Source organism: Echinops telfairi, unplaced genomic scaffold, assembly GCF_000313985.2.
Source record: "Echinops telfairi isolate 266 unplaced genomic scaffold, ASM31398v2 ScPeMD7_7469;HRSCAF=8507_1, whole genome shotgun sequence".
In the NCBI taxonomy this organism is placed as follows: Eukaryota; Metazoa; Chordata; class Mammalia; order Afrosoricida; family Tenrecidae; genus Echinops; species Echinops telfairi.
The window spans coordinates 14,695,160-14,707,089 of NW_022111373.1; the positions used below are offsets into that span (position 1 = coordinate 14,695,160).

At 41.5% G+C, this 11,930-nt stretch overlaps 1 protein-coding gene and 1 pseudogene across 1 annotated transcript; both read right to left on the reverse strand.

The window, feature by feature from the left end:
* Window positions 1–913: 913 nt before the first annotated feature.
* Window positions 914–1,588, reverse strand: LOC101650901 (annotated as a pseudogene).
* Window positions 1,589–2,476: 888 nt separating this feature from the next.
* On the reverse strand, window positions 2,477–9,880 carry TEX43 (testis expressed 43). The gene is made up of 3 exons (XM_004696584.1): window positions 9,795–9,880; window positions 9,146–9,254; window positions 2,477–2,686 (listed from the first exon to the last, which is right to left on the reverse strand). Exons 1-3 carry the CDS (start codon window positions 9,878–9,880, stop codon window positions 2,477–2,479), a joined length of 405 nt encoding a protein of 134 aa, XP_004696641.1.
* Between the last annotated feature and the right edge of the window lie 2,050 nt (window positions 9,881–11,930).

Sequence of the window (11,930 nt, forward strand, 5' to 3'; positions counted from 1 at the left end):
TGCTTCTTCCTTGTGGGCTTGTGTCTTCTGAGCTAGGTGGCCGCTTGTTTACCTTCAAGCCTTTAAGACCCCAGACGCCATATCCTTTGATAGCCAGGCACCATCAGCTTTCTTCCCCACATTTGCCCATGCACCCATCTGTCCTCAGCGACCCATGATACATTGTAAGTTGATTTTTATATACAGTGTGATGGATGCCTGTATGGATGCTCTTTTTGTTCATTTAAGGATCCCACTGGCTCTGGACCTCCACTGAACTACTTTTATACTGTGTCAGAGACAAGTTGGTTCACCAAAACAGAAAACCTTTCTACTTCAACATGTAAAGAAACCTATGCTTCAATTAAAAAACACAAACCAAAAATAATGAAGATGGGCTATCAGGTCTGGATGGACATTACTCCAAGGAATATATATACACAACAAATCAATAAGTACATCATTAGTTATCAGAGAAAGGCAAATCAAAAGTCATGGATGGAAAAAAAAGTAGTGGATGCTGAATAAGAAATAACACTTTTTGAAGTCTTTCATTGTCCCACCAGAAATAACCACAAGTGTTCACAGTTTGGCCATGCTTTTCTAATATTTTTGCTAGAAAAAAAGTGTACAGGAGTGTTTCAAATAAGAGTCAAGACCGTCAGAAATATTGTAGAAAACAGTGGGGCTCTCAATGGAAAGCTGGGCCAGGACATCTTTTGGCAGTCTTCCAACTCAAAGGTGTTCAGATTCCTTTTACACTGTCATTCACTCTAATTACCCTTAAAGCAATAGATGCCCCCCAAAATAATAATAGATGCCATGTTGTCATGAGAAAAAATTTTTTTTCAGTACAGAACCATTCCCAAACCACTAACAATACATTTCCACTTGAAATCTGCCTGCTTTTAAAATGCTAAAGTGGGAAGCCTTATTAGATCATGGTGAGATTCTCTTCAAGCTTCAGAGCAATCTCCTTTAAGGCAGGGCTCTCTGCCCAGTTGACTTTCCGCCCCAAAGTGAGGTTCTGCAGCACATGCTCAACAGCTGCAGGAGTTTGTATCTCCTCTGTAGGCTTTGTCGGATGTCCTTTAACCGGCCCCGTTTTCCTTACTGTCCAAATAATGTTTTTTTCAGTTTGCATTTCTAAAAGCTTACTTTCTGAAGCTTGCTTTAATTGTAATCTTTTTTCTAACATGTTTTTCCTACTGTGATGCTGTTACTGATTTATTTAGCTTTAATATGTTTCACGTTATCAATAAACTCATCTTGGTGTTGATGTTTTCTAGGTTTTTTCAAGTAGAGCTGAAAGTTTTAACCTGTGTAACATGAGTTTTCATTTCAAATGCAATTTTCCATCTTGAATTCCATTTCCCAGGCCTTCAATTTTAGCTTGTTTGCTTTTCTTGCATGATTTCGTTTCTTCTTCATTTGCATCAACCCTTGATTTGTATTCCAAAAGTTGTTTTGTCTGTGCTCTCAGTCTGAGCACCAAGGTCCTGTGGTCCTCCTCCCTTGCCTCCGCGGCGCCGGCCACCTGCAGCTGCCCACCTTCCCCTCCAATGTCCTCGCGTGTGGAGGCGGCTTCCTCCTCCGGTGGCTTCTCCATTGCAGGCTAGCGAGAACAGCCCCCGTACAGGGCAGGCAGAGGGATCTGAACTGGACACTTTAAGTGGATAAAATAAATTAAATCTCAGTAGCACTGTTAATAAAAATCAAACCATTAAGCGATTTATCCTCCCCCAAAGGATACACTTTTAAATAAATGCAAATATTTGTGTCTAATGAGGTCGGTTTAAAAAGTCTAAAGGGGCATCTGACACATGCATCGCAGAAGCCCTATGGGAGTGTAGCGGGTCTTAGTACATAATTGGTTCTTCCGGCAAAGTTCTGTTTTCTCAACCCTGCACATAATCCTGAGGAAATTTTGGGCCCGCGACCTTACCTGCAAATTTTCTATTCACTTTCTCCAACCCCATAAAAAGCCGAAGCCTCCAGCCTGCTTGGCCTGCAGATTTGAGATCCATTTCCTCAAAAGTGTGTGAGTCATATCCTTGAAGGAAATTCTTCCTCTACAAACCCCAGAACCAAAGCTACTGCCAGGGAGTTGATGCTGACTCAGCAGCCCAATGGGGGAGAGCAGACCTGCTTGATAGGTTCTCCAAGACGGAGACTCTCTCTGGGAGCAGACAGCCTCATCGGTCTCCCCAGATTGACTGATGGGATCCCAAACCGCCAACTGTCCTGTTAGCAACCGAACGTTAACCCTCTGTGCCCTAGGTAGCCTCTTAATTCCTATGTATATAGATAGATTTATGTCTACTTCACTGATTTTGCTCCTCCTGAGAACCCAGACAGACACATTGTTAGCAAGTCAACCTGTGGGTGAAATATGAGTGTTCTATGGACTTAGTTACTAAAGAGAGACGGGATGGGGGGGTGGAGAAGAGAGGCATACACACACATCTAAAGTATTTATTGCTTCAATTTTCTGTCTTCAGATCAGTCGTCGTCTGAAGCCATGGGAAATTACAGTGCTTTGGTATCTGGAGAGAGGCGAATGCAAAGGCATGTCTGCGATTTTGATTTCTGGTGGGCCTTTCCCCAGGACAACCTTCCGATCTTCCCCATGGCAGAGCCTTTCGCTGTGATTCAGAAACAGAGAGTCTTCTAAGGGGCCAATGTCGATCCCACATGCTTCTGCGTGCTACGAGAAAACACACACACCAGGCATCACTCTGGTAGGTTAAAATGGAAGGGTCCCTAGAGATTCTCTGAACTGTTCCTGTTACAAGAGGAAGGTCGACTGGGCAGACATCACCCTTTATTCAAAGGCAATGGATACTCTGTGCTCAGTGTTACCCAACTCCCAGCAAGATAAGTGTGGGGTCGAATTGTTGAATTCCAGTTTCCTATTTGTCAAGGGACCTTGTACAAGTGACTTACCCTTGTGAGGATATTTGCTCAAATATGGGATGGGAATAATAAAGGATGCCTTGAAGAATTCATTTAGAAATGAGTAAAAGGCTTTTGCTAACTATTAAGTCTTAAATTGTAGTTGAACTGTTAAGTATTAAGTAGGATGCTGTTATTGCAGCTACCACTGGATAAGTAAGCATTAACTGAGGTTCTGACTGGAGCATACATTTACTTCTGGTCCTGGGTGCAGCCTTGTGCTATGTTTTCACGTATAACACCTCCGACAAGAAAAATAGTGAGGATAATGGGAAAGAAGAAAACACAAGCTAACATTTACTTCCTCTGATTTTCTTAGTGACTTCTTATGGTGACTGTAAGAGAGAATGTTGTACACATCAGGCACCAGTTATGAGGGAGTCAAAAAGTATTGTTGCATAGAAATCTTCCTTAAATACAAACATCAAATTGTGAGACTAGTTTCTCAACATACCCCCCACCGAGGTCTGTATGCTTCTGAAGGTGATAGTTCCCCCTTTCTAACTCTTCCCCTAACCCGCCACGTCAAAACAGTGCTTTAGGTGTCCTCTAAGGACTCAAATCAAAACCAAAACCAAAACTCACTGCCATCGAGATAATGTTGGCCTATGGCAACCCAAAAGGGCAGGGTAGAATTGCGGCTGTGAGTTTCGGGGACTGTAACTGTTTACAGTAGAAAACCCCATCTTTATCCCGAAGAGCAGCTGCTAGTAACTTCTCACCTTTCAGATCACAGCTCAACCGTAACCTCTACCACCAGGACGCAAATCAAGGTCTTTTAAAACGTTCTTTGAAGTTGAGTAGCAAAAAGAAGTCTGATGGAGCAAGATAATGTCGATGAGGTCGATGGAGTAAGGTTTCCCCAAAATAGACTTACAGGACAGGCCTTGTACCCTCAGAGAATGAGCGAGTGTACTGTTGTGCTTTCTCAGCACAACTCCCTTGGCCTTAATCTCAACAGCATTGGTTTGGATTTTTTAATAATTTCTTCACAGTAAGTACATTTTGGAGTTTAAAAAAATTACCATAATCTTCTCAGCTGAACTCTATGCCTGGAATGTAACTGGCCCAGCAGAGTCCCTTCAAAAGCCCTTGTTTGGGTTGGACTTTGTTTGAAGGCACCCTAAGGAGACTAGGACGCGTGGATTACTGAGAGAACGTGTCTGTGGCCATCCATGGATCACAGAGATATGTTTAAATAAGTTCTTCTTGGAATAGTCATGTGCATGTATGAAATGGATACCTTCTGACTTTCCCATGTGTGTGTGTGTGTGTGTGTGTGTGTGTGTGTGTGTAATGTATTTCAACAACAAACTTATAGGAACAGTGCAGACAACAGGTAACATTAAAAGCATGTATTTTCATGCAGGACGTCTCAGTGAGGAGTAAAATGAATGGATGGAATGCACTGTATTATGAAAATGCTACAAATGCCCTGTCTTTGCCAACATTACGAAATTTACCTGTTTTAAAAGTACCCAAATGGTATTGTCCAGAAAAAAATATATGTATTTATAAGTGTTACAAAGTTGAACTGCTTAAACTTCCTCACCAAAGCATTTACTTGAATTAATGCTTTATGTCCCCACATTTTCATTAAAAATTCTCACACAAATGAAAATGGGAAATATGGCTAGTGCTTGGTTTCGGTCTCCTGCTTTTCCATTTTGCAATCAAATACGCAGGTACCGTTTGACCACCTTTGGGGATGGCGTTGGGGAGCAGGCAGGTAGCTCCAACATTCAGAACCACCAATCATAGGGGGGACATTTTTAAGGAATGAGCTATTTCTCATGGTGGACTCTAAAGCACAGTGCTAGGTGGGCGTCTTTTGGCATAATTTCCCCATGTTTGGCATGGATAGCACACAGGTTGGTATCCACAAGGTCAACCAGGTAGGTCTCACTTGCCTCCTGCAAAGCACCACTAGCTGTCCTCTGGTGACGCGGGCCTATTTTAAAGTCCTAAGCAATTCCTGGCACGAGCCACAGGAGGGAACTTTGCTAAAATCAGAATTCAGTAGACTTCTTCAGATAAGAGTTAATGTCACAGGTAGAGTGCCACTGTAGTAACATGTCTGTAATTGAGAGATTTCTTTACTCCTCCACCCAGTAGAGGGCGCACTCTTGCAAGCTGCTTTGGTGGCCAGTGCTTCCAGGATGCTTTACAGGCAGTTGATTTGCCAGCAGCTGGTGTACAGAGCTCTTCTCTTTCTCTGCTGCTCCCTCAGTTGGGGCTGGACCAGCCAGGGGCTGCAGTGTCTTTAGAGATAGATTAACAGCCTCACTGATTACATTTTAAATGCTGACAGTGTTTTGTGCAGGTAGAACACCTGTGAAAAATTATACTGAATTAAAGCTCTAGAGAGGATCTCGGGAAGAAGCATGTCAATGCCTTCAGCTTCTCTTTGTGCATTTAGATTAGTTATAATCCAAACCAAACTTACTGCCACTGAGTCAATGCTGATGCACAGCGAACCCCTGGGGGTTTCTGAGACTATTTATGGGAGTTGAGCTGCTGGTGGTCCAACTTGTAACCACTTCATCACCAGGGCTCCTACACCCAGTAGTTACACTGCATGAAAATACAAACATCATTGTTATGCCAAAGTTATTTCGGGCGATAAAAAATGACTTGGTAAAAAGCCACTATAGTAAATGAAATATGACCTAATGCTAGGGCCCAATAAAATTTCTTACAATATATAAATTTGGTGTTTAATACTTGCGTCTCAATTTCCTCACTTTCATTTACAATAATGTAGGATAAAACTACCTATGGGACATTGAGCAAAACCTCCATGAGTTTTGAGTGGGAAATGATCTGCTCTTTTCCTAATGCATCATAAAAAGTTGGTGAACATGCTCACTTCCCTGATATGATCAATGAAGACAAATGGGTGCATAAGCAAATATGGTGAAGTAAGCTGATGGGGCCTGGCTAGCAAAAGATATAGCATCTGGGGTCTTAAAGGCTTGAAGGTAAACAAGTGGCCATCTAGCTCAGAAGCAACAAAGCCCACATGGAAGAAGCATACCAGCCTGTGCAATCATGAGGTGTCGAAGGGATCAGGGATCAGGCATCATAAGAACAAAAAATCATGTCATTGTGAATGAGGGGGGGAGTGCAGAGTGGAGACCCAAAGCCCATTTGTAGGCCACTGCACATCCCCTTATAGAAGGGTTTCAGGGAGGAGAAGAGCCAATCAGGGTGCAATGTAGCAACGATGAAACATACAACTTTCCTCAAGTTCCTAAATGCTTCCTCCCACCCTCCCCCGCCCCCACACTACCCCACTATCATGATCCCAATTCTACCTTGCAAGTCTGGCTAGACCAGAGGATGTACACTGGATAGGAACTGGAAACACAGGGAATCCAGGGCGGATGATCCCTTTAGGACCAGTGGTGTGAGTGGCGATACTGGGAGGGTGGAGGGCGGGTGGGTTGGAAAGGGGGAACCGATTACAAGGATCTACATATAACCTCCTCCCTGGGGGATGGACAACAGAAAAGTGGGTGCAGGGAGACATTGGATAGTGCAAGACATGACAAAATAATAATTTGTAAATTATCAAGGGTTCATGAGGGAGGGGCAAACGGGGAGGGAAGGGAAAAATGAGGAGCTGATGCCAGGGGCTTGGGTGGAGAGCAGATGTTTTGAGAATGATGAGGGCAATGAATGTATAATTGTGCTTTACATAATTGATGTATGTATGGATTGTGATAAAAGTTGTATGAACCCCTAATAAAATGATTTTTTTTTAAAGTGGGTGAACAAAAAGCAAGCATACGAGGTCGTCATCTCAGGGAACTTCAACTGCATTTATTACATTGCATATGTACACTTTATAAGAAATTCATGGGACCTATGTTAGTAGTACGGTTTTTATGCCATATAATAGCATCCTTGGCTTGGTTAAATTTAGTTTTTTCTAAATTTTATGTACCTTCTTGTTGAGAATAAACACAGAAAAACCTACAGCAATTTAATAGTTCCTACATGCATAATTTAGCGGCATTTTAGTTTTCAAATTGGGCATGCATTCTCACTTTCCTTTTCTACGTTGTTTCTCCCTCATTAATATAAAATCACGGACTCCTAAGGTAAAGGTCTAATCTCATCTTTCAAGTTTGACCCACATTAGCCAACTGCCATCAAGTCGAGTCTGACTCATAGGTAAATAGTTCTTAAAGGAGCATACTGCTCTTTTTTACTAGTTAAACTAAAGTATGGTTCAGCTTTAGGGGTATCTCTGGTTTACGTGTTAATGATTATCTCAGGACAGTAGTTTCATGGGTTCATCCAGCCTCTCTAGCTCTGAAATCCCTGCCCTCAGTCTGGAATCCCTAAGAATTTGGAATTCTGCTATGCATCTCTCTCCCCTTCTCATCAGGGTTCTTCTATGGGATCTTTGGTTAGAATGTTCGGTAATGGTACTGGGCACCATCCAGTTCCTTTAGTCTCATGACAAAAGGAGGTCGATTTTCATAGAGACAATTAGCCACACATTCTATGTTACCCTCCGGTTCCTGGCTCTTCTTCTCCCCCATTTTCCAGTTGAATAGAGACCAACTGTGCCTTGGATAGCCGCTTGCACCCTCTTATGACCACAGGCACTATGCAGCAAACTAGGAGGTAGAAGAACGTACTAATCACGTGATGAGGCCAGTTACCTGGAATGTCTCATGAAGTCAAGGCCCTAAACCTTCAAACCAAAGAAGGAAATTCCATGAGGTTTTTGGTTGTACGTAGCAGCCTCAGCAGCTACTCTTTTTTTTTAAGTGTCAGTATACTATCACATTTGCCAATGTAACTTTTTATAGGGGTACAATATATGGAGCGCAATCACATTAATCAGCTGTGCAACGCTACCCTTACTTAATCTGTGAAATTTCCCCAGGACCAAGCTCCCGCCCCACCGCCCCTCCAATGACCACTTTAAACTATAGTCTCTACGGATTTCCCTTTCCTTATCTTTTTATATGAGTGACGTTCTGCAATCTTTGTTCTTTCATGATTGGTGTATTTCACTCAGCCCACTGTCTTCATTTCTCCTCCTGGCTGAGTAATAGTTCATTGTATGCATGTACCGTATTTGTCCATTCATCTCTTGAGCACGTAGGTTGTTTACACCTTTTGCCTATTGTGAATAATGCTGTAATGAACATCGGTGTGCAATCTCATTTTGAGCATTGCCTTTCAAGTCTTTTAGATGTATTTGTAGAAGTGGAATTGCTCGTTCTTATGCTAATGCCATTTTTTCGTAGTTTAAGGAACGGCCACACTGCTTTCCACCAAGGCCGTACCATTTTGCATTCTCAATGGCTGTATACATTTTGCAATGGATATGAATTCCAATTTCCGCATATCCTTGGCAATATGTTTTTGTGTGTTTGAGTTTTTGTTTTTTTTAATCTTAGCATCCTAGTGGGAGGGAAATAACAAAGTATATTCTTATTCAATGTGAATGGTTTAAAATCTTTAAGGAGACACAACCCTGTTTTCCACAGAGGCTGTACCATTTCACAGTCTCACCAGCAATTGATAAGGTTCTGATTCCCTCACATCCTCACCAATATTTGTTATTTTCAGATTTCTTTGTGTCTTAGCCACCCTAGATGGGTGTGCTGGTAAAGAATATTCTTATTCTTTCTATGATTTGAAATTTGGAAATCAGTTTTACAAACATAGTTCTTACTAAGTAACATAATTTGGGATTTCTCGTCTGATTATATAAATTCGATTCTCCATTAAATAAACACTTAATCTTTTCACAAAAATAGTGAAATCTGAATTTGAAAAATTTTTCGAATCTACTGACAGAATAAGAGCATTGAAGAGGCAGCAAATCTTATCTGTAAATCTATCCACACTGTTCCCGTGGCTCTCTAATTATACAGGCAGGACAGATTTTAAAAATTCATGCTCTATACTGTAGCTTTAATATTAATGGTGCCTGCTTCCGATTGAGCTGTTTCCCAACATTCAGTGCAAGTGGGCATGATGTGGAAGAAAAAGTTGACCTACAGTTGTGAAAATTTATTGTAAACCCATTTATCATTGGGTTATTTGAGTGTGATGTTGCTATTCAATTTTTGCTCAAATATTTGTGAAAGTTCATCAAAAATAATTCTAGTATCTTTACATATCTATTGAGAGGTATATTAAATGGTGTAGACTTTTATGATGAATGTCTATCGGCACATACCTTGATATTTATTTTCCTGAACTGCATGCTTTCCTTCCAAGGCATAACATAACGTTTTGGAATCATTCCTTGTTTTAATGAAAACCGTGGCAAATGGACATCAGTATACCTGAAGACGAGCAAAGCAAGAAGAAAAGACATCTTGTGAGTTGAAGAGCATCATGTTAGAATCGCCCTTGAGAGGCAATTGTGTGACGTCTGTCAGGTTTCAGCGCCACAGCAGCTGCAGAACACCTGTGACAGCCCTTGAGGTTCACCTAATAGAAAATCAACCCATTAAACCTCAAGGATTAACCTTCACCTAAGTAAAAAAAATGTTAAAAAATAAATCAATCTCAAGTATTACCAAGATCAGAGGCTGCATTCTGTACCCACTATACACTGTCCTTTACAGTTTACTCACAGTCTTCATTCCAACCTGACCACACAGGCTCTCCGGCTCTCACCGGGAGTGCTGCACAAGCCTATGCTGCACACTCTCAAGCTCGACTTGTTTTCCCTGCTCACTCCCGTTTCCTCTGCACCATAAGGCTTTCTACAGAGGCCAAGCGGGAGTACAAAACTGCTATCTATCTGTAAACATCCCAGATTGCAAATGACCCAGAACTCTGAAGCCCAGAACCTGTAAGTCCTTATTTTAAATCCTCACTTGTAAGGCGCCTTATATGAACTCTCCTCCGGGCAACTCTTGGCGAGTTTCGGTAAAGTCGGACAGGTGTCTTTTCCTGACGCCATCACTGCAGCAATGACAGAATTCTCATCTGGAATGTCACTAGCTCACTAGGCCAATTGTGACCTTGTGTCTCTGAGGTAATGTTTTACTAAAGTTCATAGCAACCCCTGGAAAGCAGTTATGTGACCAGTGAGTTGAGTTACCTTCAGGGTTTTGGATTGTTGTTTCTCTTAAGGAAATCATCATTCTTAAAGCAATTAAAAATAGGGATGCTTGTAGAGGTATTACAAATGTGGCACAAATCTAGAAAGCATTGGATTCAATAATTACAAATAATTACCTCATATTAACATTCCCTGTTTGCCACTGACTATAACTTTCCTTTTTGATATACTGCACATTTTTGCCTTCACCACCTTTCTAGTAGATGCATACTTGACAATAAATCAAATTATACCAATAAAATGTCTTACTAATGTGTTATACATATCGTAGACCATTTTAGATAATAAATTATTTTAATAAGAAAAGGCCAAGAGTGGAAATGAATATGTAAGTTATTGTAACAGAGAGATGGCAGACGGGTTTATCAGGAGTGAAACCTACCAACTAGCTCCACGGGCAAACATTAGGATGAGTTGTGCAGGAAGAATTACGGTAAAATAGGTTGGTTTGATAAGAATATCAATTGACGACCCAGGATAGGTTTGCAGAGACTTCCAAGATTTAAACTATCAGGGAGGGTGAGGGAAGAGTAACTTTAGTAAAGCTAAGATTTTAAAGATCCTCAAAAATGGAAGCCTACAATGTAAGTCAGGGTTCTGCTGAGCCAGCTATCGATGAAAAAAAAGCGGGAAGTGCTGAGAGGTATATGATTTATAACCAGGGTAGCCATTTATAATTTCAAATATTTTCCTTCCGGATGCACTATGTTTTAGTTTGATGTTTTGTATGGTAGCTAATTTTTCTCTGGGGCGATCAGTATGTCATTGTAGTGTTCTCCTGAATTCGTCTAAAGTTTGTCCTTTGTTTCCCTCTTTTATCTACAGATTACTCGATTTTTTTCTGTCTGTTGAAGGAGTTTGTGGGTTCCCTAGAGAAGCAAAAACAGTAATATACATTTTATCCAATTATTTCTATATATTCTATTCTCCTTTAAATAAACCACCTTTGCACAAGAGTGAAATCTGAATTTGGAAAATTTTTTGGTCTACTGTCTGAATAAGAGCATTGAATGGGTAAATTTATTCATACCAGTTCCATGGCTCTAATTATATAGGAAGTTTTAAAACTTCATATATATATGAATATATATTAGTGTTATATTATGGATATGGACAACACAGTTGTCAAAACAGGAAGTCCAGTCTGGTTCAAGTCTGTGGGTCAGCTTTTATAAGATTTTTCCCAACTCACACAGCCTGCTGGAGCTGATGAACCAGGAAGCAAGAAGACAAAGCAGGAAGACCACAGTTGGTAGATTCAGAGGTGAGTAAGTCCAAGATTAGCAGGTCAGATACTTGGCTCTGATGGCTCCTAGGGCTGATGACGTTATAGTGGTCCACTGCTCTAATCTCAAAAGTGGAGGTTGATGAGCCATGTGTAGGAGCCAGGCCAGCAAGAAGAGACACGCCTCCACATAGTGTTTCAGTAAGAGTAAGCTATACCCGAAGGCAACATTATTTCAATTGCATCAGGGATGTTCTCCCCTAATCCTCTTACAACTGCCTAGCTGCCCACAGCAGATCCTGTCATGGAGCTAGGTGCACTCTTAAGTCACATCATGGGGGATTACCAGGCCCTAACTGCCAAACCACTGATAACCTGGAGGCAAACTGACACAAAATTATCAGTGTCTATGCCATCCCTTGATGGCCCTGGGCTCTAAGGGGGACAACACTGGAGACTCAGAGTCGGCACTGGCCCAGACTGACCCTGAGACACCGAGGCAAACCACAAAATGCGTGCAGCAGAGCAACCATGGGAGCAGAGCAGAGAGCCCCCGAGGGAGTATAAAGGACAGACTTGGGGCCAGAGCATGGTACCCCATCGGTCCTGACTGAAGGACACGCCTAGGGATAAAAACTCAGACCTTGATCTATTTACAGATTT

Bases quoted from the DNA above. Each gene is read 5' to 3' on its own strand.
- TEX43 (XM_004696584.1), bottom strand. From the start codon at position 9,880: ATGGCGTCAGGAAAAGACACCTGTCCGACTTTACCGAAACTCGCCAAG. The intron at 9,255-9,794 runs GTGAGGATTTAA...GCTCGTCTTCAG, and splicing joins TCATATAAGGCGCCTTACAA to GTATACTGATGTCCATTTGC. The intron at 2,687-9,145 runs GTATGTGCCGAT...GTTTTCTCGTAG, and splicing joins TCAGGAAAATAAATATCAAG to CACGCAGAAGCATGTGGGAT.